Here is a 14,933-nt window from a genome sequence, read left to right as displayed (position 1 = left end):
TGGATGGGAAAGAAACATCGATCTGCTGCCTCCTGCACACCTCCTACTGGGGATGTGCCCGCAACCAAGGTACATGCCCTTGACCGGAATCCAACCTGGGACCTTTCAGTCCGCAGGCCGACGCTCTATCCACTGAGCCAAACCGGTTAGGGCAGAACTTCCTTTTTTTAGCCTCAGGTCACATTTTCCAAAGAGGTAAAGATCTAATCCACATCATTTTCTTCCCATTGTATAAAAATTGTCCAAATTACATGTGATGGTGGGAGAGTTAAAAGTTAATTCTGAATTCTGCATATTTATCATTCCTTCTTCAATAGACACCTGCCAAGTAATGTCTTATCGAGATACTCTGACTAATGGATGTGATGAGGTACTCCAAAAATCTCCCAGACCTGAAAATACTGTTATCCTCTGAGAGTTCAGTTGGTGAAATCCATGCTGATTATGTATGTCACCTGAGAAACAGATGTAGGTCTCATTCCAGAGACCTGAACCAGAACCCAGTGTTAAATAGGAAAGCAGCAATGCCCTGTCTTTGGGGGCTGTTTTGCTCAAGGGTTCCATTGGCATAAGCAAGAAAAACAGAAGTCCAAAGAAGGACCCAGTCTCCACCATGGTCCCTAGCACAGAAGAGCTGAGTTGGGCAAAGTCCTGGCCCCAGATATAAGTGGGAAGCCTGTGTAGATCATCCAACTTAGGCAACCTCTGCCATCTCCCAAGTGGCCTTTGGGTTTCACCAGAGAGGGAGACCTGAGACTCATCCAATCACTGAAAAGCAGTACACACACACACACACACACACACACACACACACACACACTCAGCTTAAGGGGCTACATGTAAGTTTTTTTTTTTTATTGAAAGAGAGAAACATCAATTTGTTTTTTTGGTTTTTTTTAAACAATGTATATCTTATTGATTTTTTACAGAGAGGAAGGGAGAGGGATAGAGAGCTAGAAACATCGATGAGAGAGAAACATCCATTCAGTGGCCTCCTGCACACTCCCCACTGGGGATGTGCCCGCAACCAAGGTACATGTCCTTGACCAGAATCGAACCTGGGACCCTTCAGTCCACAGGCCGATGCTCTATCCACTGAGCCAAAACGGTTAGGGCAGTGGTCGGCAAACCGTGGCTCATGAGCCACATGCGGCTCTTTGGCCCCTTGAGTGCTCTAACACCACTTCTTCAAAATAGATTCGCCTAGGCCGAAAACCTACTTCTGCACATGGGCCACGAAGTTTCAGTCGCACTGTACGTGCGTGCCCGCATGTGGTATTTTGTGGAAGAGCCACACTCAAGGGGCCAAAGAGCTGCATGTGGCTCGCGAGCCGCGGTTTGCCGACCACTGGGTTAGGCCATCAATTTGTTGTTTCATTTATTTATGCATTCATTGGTGGATTTCTATTTTATTATTTTATTTATTTATTTTATTTTATTTTTGGTAATCTTCATCTGAGGATATGCTTCCATTGATTTTCAAAGAGAGTAGAAGGGAGGCAGGAAGGGGAAGAGACAGAGAGAAACATCGATGTGAGATACATCAACAAGTTGCCTCCTACACGGTTGGGGATCAACCTGCACCTCAACAGTGCATCCCAACCTTCAAAAGCAGCAGGGCCTAGTCATCCATGGTGGGACACCCTCCCCCTCAGGCCATCCCCAGGGCTTACTCCTCAGTAAGGACAGCAGGCCCAAGCTCGCTGGCATATGGAGGGGGGTCCTCAGGATTGCCTCTGCCTCTCTCACTGGCCAAGTCTCCCCAGTAACTGCTTTCACGCTTTTGTCTTGTCCCCCCAGCAGTATCATAAGGACTCCTCTGTTTTTTGTTTTAATATATTTTTATTGATTCCAGAGAGGAAGGGAGAGGGGAGAGAGACAGAATCAACGATGAGAGAGAATCATTGATCGGTTGCCTTCTGCACATCCCCTACTGGGGATAGAGCCCGCAACCCGGGTATGTGCCCTTGACCGGAATCGAACCTGGGACCCTTAAGTCCATAGGCTGACACTCTATCCACTGGGCCAAACCAGTAGAGGCCCATTCTATCTTGCTGGTGAACTTGACGCACCACATTTTGGTCTCCCTGACAATAGGGAGCACCTTTAAATAGCAAAAGGTGCTCCCTCTGCCAGGTGGCCTCCCAGCTGGGATGGTCATGGGGTTTTCCTGCCACTCCCTTGCACATGTTGAGGCGAGGTGGTCTCTTTTCATAGAATGAAGGGACTTGAACAAGGGACAAGTGAGCATGGTCCTCTGGGGCAGAGAGCTCACACTCAGCCCCCTAATGGCAGTAGGAACAGACCAAGAGCAAATGGGGACCTTGAGGGTCTTCGGGCATTAAATAGGAAGCATTTTCTAAACTCTTCACAGGAAAAAGATAGGAAGGAAACACATCCCCTACCTCTAAATGACCGGATCACAGTGATTCTTATCAAGTATCTTCCTTTTCCTTCTAAAAAATTTTGCAAAGTCCAATGAATAGATGTTTTACAATAAAAAATATTATTCTTTAAGAAAATGTATTTTCTGGCAAAGTTCTAGGATCTGTGCTTATACAAATGGGTGATACCAACAAGGAAGGATGGAACTGTATGTGCCTAACCAGAGGGCTGACCTATAGTTTTGAGGGGCTCAAACCTTGAGGCATCCAACTGTCTCCAGGAAGGATGATGGGGAGTCATCACAGAAGCCTGCTCCAAACTCAGCTTCACAGTGTGACTGAACTGTGAACTCCTGGGCTATGCCTTCACATACACACCCCTTCAGATGGGACAGGAAACAGGCAGGAGGCCAGCCCAGGCTGAGACTAGGCAGGGCAGGATAGCCCCTAAACCCAAGGTCAGGGGTGAGGGGAATACCCCAGCAACTGGTCTGCATCTCCACTCTTGAGGGAGCTGAAATGCCAATCACCTCCTGGCAGATATCTGTGTGGTGTGGGCAGGTCAGCAGGCTGGCCTCACTGCCTGGTCACGCCTGCCATGCACAGGAGATGGGTCACGGGAAGGGAATGGGAACACAGAATGGCTCTCTGAGGAGGGGTTAATCTCTGCTTCAGCTGCTCTGCTAGGGTGGTTGGTTTGGAGTTCTCAGCTGGGTGAGAGGCAGGTCCCAGGAATCCAAGAGTGGGTTGTGGACCAGCCTCGCCTTCAGAATGCCTTCTTCGCTTCAGCTGTCCAGCTCCTGTCAGAAATGCCAGCAGACACCAAGGTCACAGAGGACTGAAGCGCACCAGGCCCATCTCCTGCACAGCCTGGGAAACTGTATCTGCCATCTGGGCAGCACCCACAAGTGGCCGGGAGACGGCAGTGGGCAGCTAAGCCTTGTGTATCCCCTGGGGGGCAGACACCAGCAGTCCCCTTCTGCCCTCCTCCAGAACTCCCCTAGATGAGTGCTCCTCACCCCAGTAGATGGTTTACCAGCCCAGAGTTCCCCCCACCCCCCACCTCGAGCTGCCTGGTCGCTCACGGGCACTTCAGAACATGTCTGATGGCAACCAAAGCTCAGAGAGCCTCAGCAGAGGGGCTTCTCAACATCGCTTGTGCTCACAAACCCGTCTCCAAGAAAGATGGTGGGGTGTCATCGCAGAAGCCTGCTCCAAACTTGGCTTCAAAGTGTGGCTGAACTGTGAACTCCTGAGCTATCCCTTCACCATACACACCCCCTCAGATGGGACAGAAAACAGCTAAAGTCTAGAACATTCTACCACCACCCTGTGATGGTGACCCAGGAGGTTTGGCGAGCATAGGTATTCAGAGGCATGGGTAGGGCCTCAGCCTTCCTCAGAGGAAGCTGCTGCTCAGAGAACCAGGATAAGCAGGCCTCATGGACCAGCCACACCACTGGGATTGGGGGAAGGGGGGAGGCAGAGAGCAATGGCACCCTTGCATGGCTCAGACAGCCCTCAGGCCTCCAGAGAGGGTCACCGAGGGGAGCTCCCAGAGAGAAAGAGAATTCCTGTCTGCCAGGCAAGCCATGCCCACCCTGGTTTGCAGGAGGGCCTGAGATCTGGGGTAGAGCTTCATTGGGCTGGGCCCCCTCCCAATACCACCCAAGAAGACCCCTCCCCAGCTTGAACTACATATGGCCTGGTCTGTTGGAGTAGTGGAAGCCCAAACATGCCCAAGAACATGTCTAGAAATATGCCCAAGGAATTGAGTGAAAACGTATCAGGGCCCAAACAATGACCAAAAGTCCACAGGGTGGGGTCCTGGGAAAGGGCCATGAACACAAATGACACCCCGAAGGTGGGAGTGGCACATCACCTAGAGTTTAGCAGAGAAGGATGCAAAATCCGCCAGCAACTTCATGTCATTAGGGAACGTCAGCCATGCCCCGCCGTCGACCACCAGCAAGGCCCCTGTCACGTAGGATGCCAACGGGCTGGCCAGGTAGAGTACACTGTGGGCGATCTCCGTCTTGTTCCCCAGCCTCTGTAGGGGGCTGGGCAGGACCTTGCTGGTGTGGGGACCACCTGGGAGGTCAAACCCTGTGAGCCACAGGATCTCAAGGCCCTCCACCCTCCCCAGCCCAGCCCTCTCTAAACCACATCCGAGAATGTTGCGGGCACTATGAGCACCATCCTCGCAGAGCAGGAACAGGCCAGGTACTGAGTAACACTGCCAAAGAACCAGCACAGGGCTTTTTGATGGACACCTTGCCAAGGTTCTGGAAGCTTCAATGGAAGCCCCACTTTGGTTCTGACTCAAACATCAAGGCCAGTAGCCCTGTGGCCTCTACCTCAAGGGAGCAGCTTCCCAAGTCTGGTTGATCCTTAGCCCACTGCAGCTGTGTGCTAACCACAAATGTCTCCTTGCCAGCCCCAAGGAGCCATGAAAATTTGGCACTTGTCCCAGCCAGGTGAGAGGGGGGCCCAGGGAGGCACTGTGGAGCCTGTACCTAGGGGAGCATCCAAGAGGACCTGGGCTTCCTGAGAGCCTTACCTAGCCGCCGGAGCCCCTCCGTGCCACTGATAGGGCCGGGGGCAAGGCTGTTGACTCGGATGTTCTGGGGACCCCACTCCACAGCCAAGTGCCGCGTCATTGCATCTGCATGGAAGGAAGGCAGGCGGGCATGAGGGAGAATGCAGGGCTGCTTTGACTTCTGGGGTGGCCTGGGTTGAAGTGGGGACTCAGGGTCAGGGCTGGGCCTCTCCAATGCCCACTCAGACACTGTTGGCCTCCAGGGACAGGCAGGAGAGGGAGCCTAAGGAACCCAGGAGAGCAGACCAGATGGGGTGCCATACCCACGGCTGCCTTGGCAGAGCCTGCGTGCACTTGGAGCACCTGCCCCCGGGTACCCAGAGTTGCGGTGATGTTCACAATTACTCCTCCATGGTCCTGCAACACATGGCGGAGTCCGGGGTGGGGGGGTTAGGGGGACGCTTGTCAGCAAGCAGACCACTAGGGAGGTCCCAACCAGAGAACACTCACCTGGAAGAACTTCTTGTAGAGCACGTGAGACACATTGAATGTGCCCAAGGTATCGATGTCCATCACAGCCTTGAAGGCATTGAAGGACAACGAGCTGGCTGGGCACAGGAAGTTTCCGGCTGCACCTGCAGGATGGAAGGAGACACGGATGGTGCGGGAGCCCTGGGCAGTTAGAGCTTACAGACTTCAGGATGGCACAAGCTGGACAGGGAAGGCGGCTTGAGATTGCCTCTGACTCTGATTCAGTCAAGTTCACACTGAAATAACTTGGCAGGAACAGAGTTGGCCAAGATAGTGGCCTGGAGCCCGGGATAAAAGTTCTGGGACCTCCAAGAAGGAAGGTCTAGTATTGCTGACTCATCAGAAAACCCCTGGCCTAGCTTAACAGTGACTCACAGTTTATGAGAATGTCGATTTTTCCAAACTCCTTCAGTGCCTGGTCCACGGCAGCCATGATGGCTGGGGGATCTCTGACATCCATGGATAAAGGGAGGCATCGCTGGCCAGTGGCTGCAGTCAGCTTTCTGGAAGCCTAGAAGCCAGACAGGAAGGGAGAGAAGAGGTGGGCAATGGCCAAGTGGCTCAGCCTAGAGAGAACAGCCCTCAGGATCCAAAGAGGATGTGTTCAGGTTCTGCTGGGAAGCCAGGGTGTGTTGCTGGACTCCACTCTTGAGAGATGCAGCTGGCAGGTAGCCATTCCCTGGGTCCACAACCCCGAGTGGACATTTCTCAGAAATTCAACACTCTTCCCTCCACATCACCTTCCAGGCCACTGCTCATGGGTCAGTGGCAGCTCTAGCAGACTTCCAGTCCCTGCCCAGAGACCCACTGTGGCAGGGGTGAGACTTTCCTCCTGGGTGGGTAGGACATGTGGACCGCTATTTTAACCCAGCTGAGCTCAGAGATCTCTCTTAGCATCAGTACCACTCAACATGAGGGTCCCTCACAGGACCCAATAATTAAACATTTTTAAAAGCCAGGTGTTTTCCTGGGAGACAACCTCCACCGAAGCTTGATATTTGGAAGAGGAGCAGCTTTTGGAGTCAACATCCTCTGGGCCTCAGGACCCTCCAGGTCCAGGCTCTGGGTCTCCATAGCCACCCATGGATGGGATAGGCATAGTAGAGACACCTTACCATTGATACTCTCGGAAAACTTCTGCTGGCAATGACCGTGTGGCAGCCGTGCCTGCAAAGCCAGAGGGCAGGAGTGAGGGTGGCAAGGTGCCAAGAGATAAACCCAGATGGGCTCTTGCCCAGAGCTCTAAGCAGAGCCCCCTTCCCCCAAGGGTCTCTTGGGCTGAAACACCAGCCCAATGTTGAAGGTACAGCTGTCAGCGGACACAGGGGTCTGAACACAGCTAAGCCACTGTGGTGGGGCTTCAGGTGGCTGCCATTAGTCCCACTCGCAGCGTTTCTGGGCTGGCCTCTCTGGCATCAGGATACAGGCGCTGCCCCAAACTCCATGTGCACAGCACCAAAGCAGCTGTGAACGTCAAATGGGGGCCCAAGCATTGGCTTGAGGCCTTCTGGGTCCCCCTGGCATGGCCCCACGTGCTCCTGTCCTCTCTCCCTGTGATGGTGAAGAGAAGGACAGAAAGCCCATTCTGAGGTCAGGGTACCTGCCCTGGGTCACCTCCTCACAACCTGAGCCTCACAGTGTTGGTGGTAACAATAGCAGCTATCACCTGCTAAGCAGGTTCTACCTACTCCTCAAAATAACCCTGACCAGCTAGTCATACCCTGTTCAGAGAAGCAAAATGCCCAAAGCCACCAGTTTGGCAAAAAGTTCACCTAGAATGAATGAATCCCAAAATCTTGTCCAGTGGGACTCAGCTCTCTGGTATGAAAAGTGAGGGTCCCTAAGGATATCAACAGGCTCCCTCTCCCCCAACCCCAGCCTAACTCTGGGCCTTTCCCAGGTCGGGGTGATAAATATGTGACTTGGACCTGAGGCCACAGAACTTGTGTCGCAAGAGACACTGTGTTCCACATGCAACTGGGCTCTCCAAGACTCTGGCTCAGCCAGGCCCCAGGGGCTCTGCAATAGAGTTACCACAAGCTGTTGAACCCTCCCTCTTTGTGTAAATGAGGGTACTCAGACCAGAGCCACACAGTCTCCACTAAGGTCTAGGAGAGGGCCCTGGAGTCCTGCCTCCCCTTTCAGATGTTCTTAAATGGCTCATTGCCTAGAGGGGTTCCCACACCCACCAGCCTCTTGCCCGGGAATCCCAGGATCCAGCGGGAAGGGAAGGTGTGAGGAAGCGTGAGAGTCAGCAGTGGAGATGGGGTGGTGGGCACAGAACAAACAGAGAGTGCGCACCTCATAAAAATCTCAGCAATCCGGAATCCGATCCCAGAGCCACCGCCTGTGATGAAGGCGACTTTGTCCCTGGGGGAAGAAAACACGGGCTTTGTGAGGGGCGGGGGCAACGGGAGAGGTCAATGGGGGGAAAGGAGACTTATGTAATACTGTAAACAAGAATTAATCAACACCACAGGCTTTTTAAAGATATCCCCATTAACTAGGGAGTGGGGGAAGGCTGTGGCTCTAGGAGGACTTTGACCCTATGAACTGGGCACTTCTATCAAATCCAGACTGATACCAAATAACGTGGATGATTTTTGTAAGACAATAAAACGCCAATGCCTGCATGCCTAGGCTTTCTGGGTCTTTGGGAACTCCTATTTCAGCCTAAAATTCTCTATTCATAAAGTTGTCAGTTCAGTGAGGAATGTTTTCAAAACATACAAGCTCCACCCTCCCAGAATTGCCATTAGCAATATCCACCAGCACGGGCCAAGCCAAACAGAACGTGCTCTCCACAGGGCAAAGATCCAAGTTCCAGAGCACTTGGACGCCCCGAACCCCAGGTCCTACTCCCCAGGCGCCTCCAGTTCCAGGCCAGGTCTCCGGCGTCCCCTGTTCCTGACCCCGCTCCCGACCGCAGGCCCGGACTAGGCTCTCACCGGAGCAGGTCGGGGCAAAAGAGGTGGCGGTACTCCGGGAGGCAGTCATCCTCGCCGACATCGGGCGGCGGCTGGGCCATGGCGCTCGGTACAGACCCGCGGCAGCGGGAACGGCAGGGACCTGCTTCGGATCAGAGCACCAGCTGCCACCACCAGGGCAAGCGGCGCTCTAGCAACGTCACTTCTGAGCACCCGTAGAGTCCAGGGAAACGGAGGTCCCGCCCCTCGCCGCCCCCCCTCCCGCAGGCGCCCTCGCTCCTCCCAGGACGCGCGGCCCTGTAGATGCCTCCTCATCCTTCTCGGGGCGCCCGCCCTGCACAGTGGCCTCTCGCTCCTCCCAGGACCACCGCCCCCCTCCCCGCTGCCTCCCAGCTTCTTCCAGGACATTGTGCGCACTGTGGCCACATGGCCTGCTGAGAATGGGGGTGGCTGGTCTGTCCCAGAACCGCGGCAGGCGCAAGCGCAGTGCTGCAGGCGGATTTCTGTGGCTGAGGCCAGGTGAGTGGGCCTCCAAACTGTCCACAGACCAAGTCCTCTCCACAAGACGGGGTGTTAGTACCGTGGTCGGAGCCAGCTGGATACAGCGGACACTGCTTCCAGGGTTAAGGTCAGGCTGGCCCAGCTGTGCATTTAAAACAGCTGGTTGGGAAGTGCTCAGCATTTAAATGCCCTTGTCTCCCAGACACCTGCCTACCCTGTTGCATAAATATCAAAGAGGAGGGAAGGAGACTCCAGCCAAGAAAAGCCACGGAAAGGCTTTGCTTCACTTGTCCAGTCCCAGGGCCAATTCCTAAAATGACCTGTTTCTAGAGCGATAAATGTCAGGGCAAGGACCAGGCCATCCTTCATCAAGAAGGGAAAAAAGCCCGGCCGGGGTGGTTCAGTGGTTACCAAGAGATTGCTGGTTTGATTCCAGGTCAGGGTTCGAGCCCCAATAGGGGGCATGCAGAGGAGACAGCCCATCAATGTTGATGTTTCTCATTGATGTTTCTATCTCTCTATCCCTCTCCCTTCCCCTCTCTAAAAAAAAAAAGAGAACTTTAAGAAGGAAAAAATATCAAATGAGGACCAAGTCAGCCTTAGCAGATGTAATGATGTGTGCTGTGTAGTGTCCAGTACCTGTCAAGAGGGAGGAGGGACACCTGGGGACTAGGGGTGAGATGCAGTGTCAACAAGTAAACACCAGGCAGCCTCAGCCACATCAAGCCAGGAAGAGGGGAGGAGGTTATAGTCACCAAGCTTTCTGCCCTGAGGGTGGTCTTAGCCACCACCTCCCCAGCCACCAGTTCCTGCCACCCTCCAGTCCTGTCCAAGGCAGGAAGCTCCTCCTTCAGCGGAATCAGAATGGTGTTGGGACAGCACCAGCTTCAGGGCCCAGCTTGGGTTCCCCCAAATTTCAGGTCGGAGGTCTCTGGATCTCTGCCTGAGTCGTACATTCTATTGACCCCCTACTGGTTTACACAGCCTTGCTTAAAGGCCTCATTAGTTCCCAGCCACCGACATAATGAGTGCTCCACCCCCATGCACAGCACAAGGACTTTTAATGTCTCCTCTGTGGGGGAGGGGAGGTTAAGCCACTTTTGGAGACCCCCCCCAAAGGTGGTCTGGCATTTTGGTATGGAAAGGATTTAGTCCAATCTCTTGCTGGTTTAAGATACCAAAAGGCACATAAAGGTGGCTCAACTGCTCTGGGCTGAGGCAGAAGGTGAACAGGGAAGTGGTCTGGGACAGATGGGCAGAGCACAGTGTGGGCTCAAGTTCTTGTGGACAGAGGTAGTTGGTCCTGGGTGGATGCTGGGGGCAGCCTAGGGCAGCCTGAGGTTCAGGCTGTGTAGAGGCTGCTCCGGTGGCCTTCGTCTGCCCAGTCAACCAGCTCATTGCTCTGGAACCACAGCTGGATCTCCCTCTGGGCCCCCTCCACGGAGTCGCTGGCGTGGATGATGTTCCTGTGCCAGGTAACAGGTAGCAAAGGTAAGGCACAGGCTTCAACATGCACCTTGGAGGTCCTGGGATATGTCTGCTGATTCCCTACTATCCAGAGGAGCAAGCTGATTATGCAGAGGGGAAAGGAAGAAGAGGGGAGCTAGAAAACTGGGTTCCAGCCTGGCCTCGGCCTCTTACCCACAACCTCATGGACCAGCCCAGACTGTTACTGGGAGCCTCATTTTCCCACCAGTCCTCCCTCAGGGTATCTGGCAAGATAGAGTCAGACAACAGACAATGATGACGCAGTACATACACAACACTCAGGGAATACTTCATCTCCCTGAGACTAGCAAGTAAGAGGTGTGATGACCCACATTAAAAGTCTCTTCTGGCTTAACTTTCACCCAGCAAAACAATGAGCTTGTGGCTGAGTGTGCCAGGGCCCCTGTACCTGCTGATGTGGAAGCTGAAGTCGCCTCGAATGGTGCCGGGGGCAGCCTCAGCTGAGTCCGTGTGCCCTATCATGGCCCTTGAGGTGCAGACCACATTGGGGCCTTCCCAGACCTGCAGCACAGAGATAAAGGTCAGGAGAAGTGGGGATCACCAAGGGCTCAGCAGCCCCAGGCTCAATCCAGGGCCCTCCACCCCTTCCACCAGGCCATACCATGGCCACCACAGGGCCAGAGCTCATGTAGCTGATGAGGGCTGGGTAGAAGGGCTTCCTCCGAAGGTCGTGGTAGTGCTCAGCAAGGACGTTCTCTGGCGCCTGAGTGGCATTGGGAGAAGGAGTGAGAGGGAACCCCAGTGGACACTGGGGCAATGGCTTTGCAGATAACACCTACATGAGCCGGCATGTCAAGCACAGCAGAGCAGGAGATACCAACTCCACCTCTCCATCCCTCCCCTTCTACTTCCAACAGGACACTCCTCCTGGAGCAGGGCTGACATGAAGGGCTGAGGTTCTGAGGTCCATAAGAAGCCCTCCCCCTAGTGCACTGAGGGACACCCACAGGCCAAGAGCCCTGGTACCTGAAGCATCTTCATCCCCACCAGCTTGAAGCCCCTCCTCTCAAAACGCCGGATCACATCCCCAACAAGCCGCCGCTGCACCCCATCTGGCTTCACGGCCACCAGGGTCCGCTCCCGGGTCCAGGAGGGCCCTCCTTTAGAAGAGGAGGGTTCAGGGATGCTGCCTCACCTTTTCAAGTCTCCTGACCCGTGTTCCCCTGCCAGGGCCCAGATGTCATCTGGGCTACAGTGTCTGCCTCCACCAGAGCAGCTCTGGAGGGGGATAAGTGTGGTGCCCGCAGCCAGGAATTGCCCAGCATGGTGCTGCCTGTCAGGGATAATCGGGGCACGGGATTCCTGGGGGCTTCCAACCTGTTAGAGGGGCCATAGCTCCCTCCCAGGCAGTCGCAGAAGCTGCTCATGATGGAGCTGGTGTCCCCTGAGAGCCAGGAGACCCAGGGATAACTCACTGGAAAGAAAGCATGACTCTTGGCCTCACTTTTGACTCCTGTCCTTGGGGGTGATAACACAGGCACTGCCGCATCACCAAGGACCCAGAGCCCATCTTGTGGGTCTGAGGTGAAAGAATATAGCGGAGAGCCAAGGAGAAATGCAGTATATTCTCCCCACAGGTAGGCCACAGACACCAGGACAAGTGGCACCTGGGGATTGAGGAGGAAGGTAGAGAGGTTCCTGTCTGCAGGTGAGGAAGCCTGGAGGACTTCTCTTACACCTTACTGGCCAGGCAGGAACTCTGCTGCTGTGTGAGGTTTTAAGGTGGGGAGCTTCCAGGCCCAAGGAGAGCACTGAGCCCGGCCCAACACAGCTAAGAAGATGGGAGGCTGCATCACCCTCCTACAGCCCAAGCCACTTCTGAGTTAGCAAACCCACAGCACTGGATCCAGGCTCAATTGTGCTTTTGAGAAAAGCCCAGACCCTGGATGTCCTGCAAAGTCCTTCGAAGACAGAACGGTGGAGAAATGAGAAGATTGGAGCCAGCCAGCGTCCCAGGGGGCATCTGCAGCTGCCATTCCTCATCCCCAGGAGGAAAATGAACCCAAACCTGTGCTGTGGGTGACCTGCTGGCACATCCCTTCAGGGCCAAATGCGGCCCACCAGGGAGAGAAGCCCCGACTAGTTTGTTCCCCCCAAATCCAGTGCCTAGGGACCTGCTGTCTAGCCTGGCCTTGGAAGATGGCAGTGCACTCTTGCCAGCGTTGGAACACCATGACATCTGGCTCTCAGTTAGGGTAGAGGACCGGTTACAGATAAGGGCCCCAGGGCCCCAAATAGGTGCGGTCAGGCGGACTTAGGGCCTAGAGAAAACACCACAGCGGCTCCGAGGGAGGAGTTTTCATCTGCGGAGAGTGACTTCCCTCTCAGGAGCCCCAGCTCCGCAGGGATCACATCACCACCCAATGTGGCCACTAGGCCTCTGGCTTCCTTCTGCTCCAGGGTCCCTGGGTCCCTCTGCCCCAGGCAACCTGGGGAGGTGGGCGGCAGGCATTGGGGGAGGGGGTTGGAGGGCAATGAGCGGTAGTGGGAGGGATGCAGGACCCCGGCCCGCCCCCGCAGGAACCCAAGGAGCGCGCCTTCCGGGACTTCGATCGCCTCCCCCCGCCCCCCCGCACCCGCTTGGCGCCCCAAGACTTCCCAGCGAGTCAGGACTGCGGGGTCTAGGCCCCCAGCCTGTGCGCCAACCAAGGCTAGGAGGCGCCTCCTGCCGATCCCCTCCCCCGACTCACCCGAGCAGGGGCGCACGAGCAGGCTGGGGACCCAGGCCCGCGAGCCGCACAACACCTCCCTCAGCACCGCGCAACCTAAGAGGCCGCTCATGGCGCCCAGGCCGTGGGCGCGGGCTGAACACTGGAGGAGTGAGCGCGGGATTATGAAGCTTCCAGCGAGGGAAGAAAGGGAGGAGGGGCGGAGGGACTGAAGGAGGGGCGGAGGGAGAAAGGAAGGGGAGCGGAGGTGTGGGGTGGGGGGAAGAAAGGAGGGGCGGAGGGAAGAGAGGAAGGATAGGGTGGACAGCCTGGAGAAGCGTTGGCCTCCTCCCCATCTATCCCCGCCCCTTTGCCTGCTCGACCCCCATCCCCGACTGTTCTCCACTTGTAGGGCCCAAGGGAAAATATGTCCATTTCTGTTAAAATCAGGAGAAAAAAATCGATAATAATATGAACTCAGTGTGGATCATATTTGTTTTCATACCAACGCAGTCATTAAATATTGACAAACAAAAAGCTGTATATATTTAATGTGTAGGATTTGGAGATAAGTTTATAAATGTGAAACCATCACAATATATGCCATAAACATATCCATCATCTCTAAAAGTTTTCTCCCACACTCTTTTTATTATTATTATTATTATTATTATTATTATTATTATGTGTCTCTGTGTTAAGACAATATAAGATCTATCTTGTTAGCATTTTTTTGTCATTCAGATTGGCTGACCACACCTTGGTTTTCTTTTATCTAAAAAAATGTATTTATTCTTTTAATTTTTTATTCTTTAGAGTGAGGAAGAGAAAGACAGAGAGAGAAACATCAATGTGAGACATATATCAAGAGTTGCGTCACCTATGCTGGGGACCAGGGATGGAACCCAAAACCTATGTGCCCTGACTGGAAACCAAACCTGCAACCTTCGGGTGCACAGACAATACAACCAACTGAGCCACATCTGCCAGGGCTTTATCGTCATTCTTTTCTCTCTCTTTTTTTTAATCCTCACCCAAGGAGTGAGAATATTTTTTCCATTTATTTTTAGAGAGAGTGAAAGGGAAGGGGGAAAGAGAGAGAGAACCATAGATGTGAGAGAGAGACATGATTGGTTGCTCCCTACACTTGCCCTGACTGGGAGTGGGGGTGGACCTGCAATCTGCAACCCAGTATGTGCCTTTGACTGGAATCGAACCAAGACCCTCCAGTGTGCAGGCAGAAGCTCTAACCACTGAGCTCACCAGCCAGGGCTTGTCTTCATTCACTTTTTTTTTTTTATTATTGATTTCAGAGAGGAAGGGAGAGGGAGAGAGATAGAAACATCAATGATGAGAGGGAATCATTGATTGGCTGCCTCCTGTACAACCCCTACTGGGGTTGGAGCCCACAACCCAGGCATGTGCCCTTGGCCGGAATCGAGCCTGGGACCCTTCAGTCCACAGGCCGACGCTCTAGCCACTGAGCCAAACCAGCTAGGACTGTCTTCATTCTTAAAGAATGCTTTTTTTGGATATAGAATCATGGATTGACAGGAGTTTCTTTTTTATTCCAGCCATTTAAAGATGACATTCCAGCCCTGGTTGGGTGGCTGTTGGTTGGAGCGTCTTCCTGTATACCAAAAAGGTTTCCAGTTCAATTCCCAGTCAAGGCATATATCTAGGTTTTAGTTCAGGATGAACCCCGGTTGGGGAATGGAGGTAACCAATTGATGTTTCTCTCTCACATTGATATTTCACTCTCTCCCTTCCTTCCTCTAACAATAAATAAATAAGAAAAAACAATCAAGCCCTGGCTGGTGTGGCTCAGCTGGTTGGAGCACCATCCTGTGCACTAAAAAGTGGCAGGTAGCAGGTTTGATTCCCAGTCAGGGCA

General features: G+C 53.8%; 2 protein-coding genes across 7 annotated transcripts; both read right to left on the bottom strand.

The window, feature by feature from the left end:
* Positions 1 to 1,520: 1,520 nt before the first annotated feature.
* On the bottom strand, positions 1,521 to 10,892 carry DECR2 (2,4-dienoyl-CoA reductase 2). 4 transcript variants are annotated; one of them, XM_079799650.1, is made up of 10 exons: positions 10,780 to 10,892; positions 8,403 to 8,523; positions 7,756 to 7,824; positions 6,570 to 6,621; positions 5,830 to 5,965; positions 5,434 to 5,558; positions 5,247 to 5,340; positions 4,945 to 5,049; positions 4,267 to 4,475; positions 1,522 to 3,184 (listed from the first exon to the last, which is right to left on the bottom strand). In XM_079799650.1, exons 2-9 carry the CDS (start codon positions 8,480 to 8,482, stop codon positions 4,267 to 4,269), a joined length of 870 nt encoding a protein of 289 aa, XP_079655776.1. In that variant the 5' UTR covers positions 8,483 to 8,523; positions 10,780 to 10,892; the 3' UTR covers positions 1,522 to 3,184. The 4 variants fall into 4 exon arrangements, with proteins under 4 accessions (XP_079655777.1, XP_079655776.1, XP_079655774.1 ...); XM_079799648.1 differs by lacking the exon at positions 10,780 to 10,892 and having other exon boundaries at positions 1,523 to 3,184; positions 8,403 to 8,952; XM_079799649.1 differs by lacking the exon at positions 10,780 to 10,892 and having other exon boundaries at positions 1,523 to 3,181; positions 8,403 to 8,952.
* On the bottom strand, positions 8,974 to 13,339 carry NME4 (NME/NM23 nucleoside diphosphate kinase 4). 3 transcript variants are annotated; one of them, XM_079799687.1, is made up of 6 exons: positions 13,082 to 13,334; positions 11,358 to 11,491; positions 10,993 to 11,094; positions 10,780 to 10,892; positions 10,524 to 10,594; positions 10,222 to 10,348 (listed from the first exon to the last, which is right to left on the bottom strand). In XM_079799687.1, exons 1-5 carry the CDS (start codon positions 13,170 to 13,172, stop codon positions 10,564 to 10,566), a joined length of 471 nt encoding a protein of 156 aa, XP_079655813.1. In that variant the 5' UTR covers positions 13,173 to 13,334; the 3' UTR covers positions 10,222 to 10,348; positions 10,524 to 10,563. The 3 variants fall into 3 exon arrangements, with proteins under 3 accessions (XP_079655811.1, XP_079655812.1, XP_079655813.1); XM_079799685.1 differs by lacking the exon at positions 10,524 to 10,594 and having other exon boundaries at positions 8,974 to 10,450; positions 13,082 to 13,339; XM_079799686.1 differs by lacking the exon at positions 10,524 to 10,594 and having other exon boundaries at positions 8,974 to 10,348; positions 13,082 to 13,325.
* Positions 13,340 to 14,933: the final 1,594 nt, after the last annotated feature.

The sequence above is a fragment of the Cnephaeus nilssonii genome (assembly GCF_951640355.1).
Source record: "Cnephaeus nilssonii genome assembly, chromosome: 2".
Lineage (NCBI taxonomy): Eukaryota > Metazoa > Chordata > Mammalia > Chiroptera > Vespertilionidae > Cnephaeus > Cnephaeus nilssonii.
Note: the sequence above shows the minus strand (reverse complement) of the source record. Positions and strands in the feature narration are given on the sequence as shown.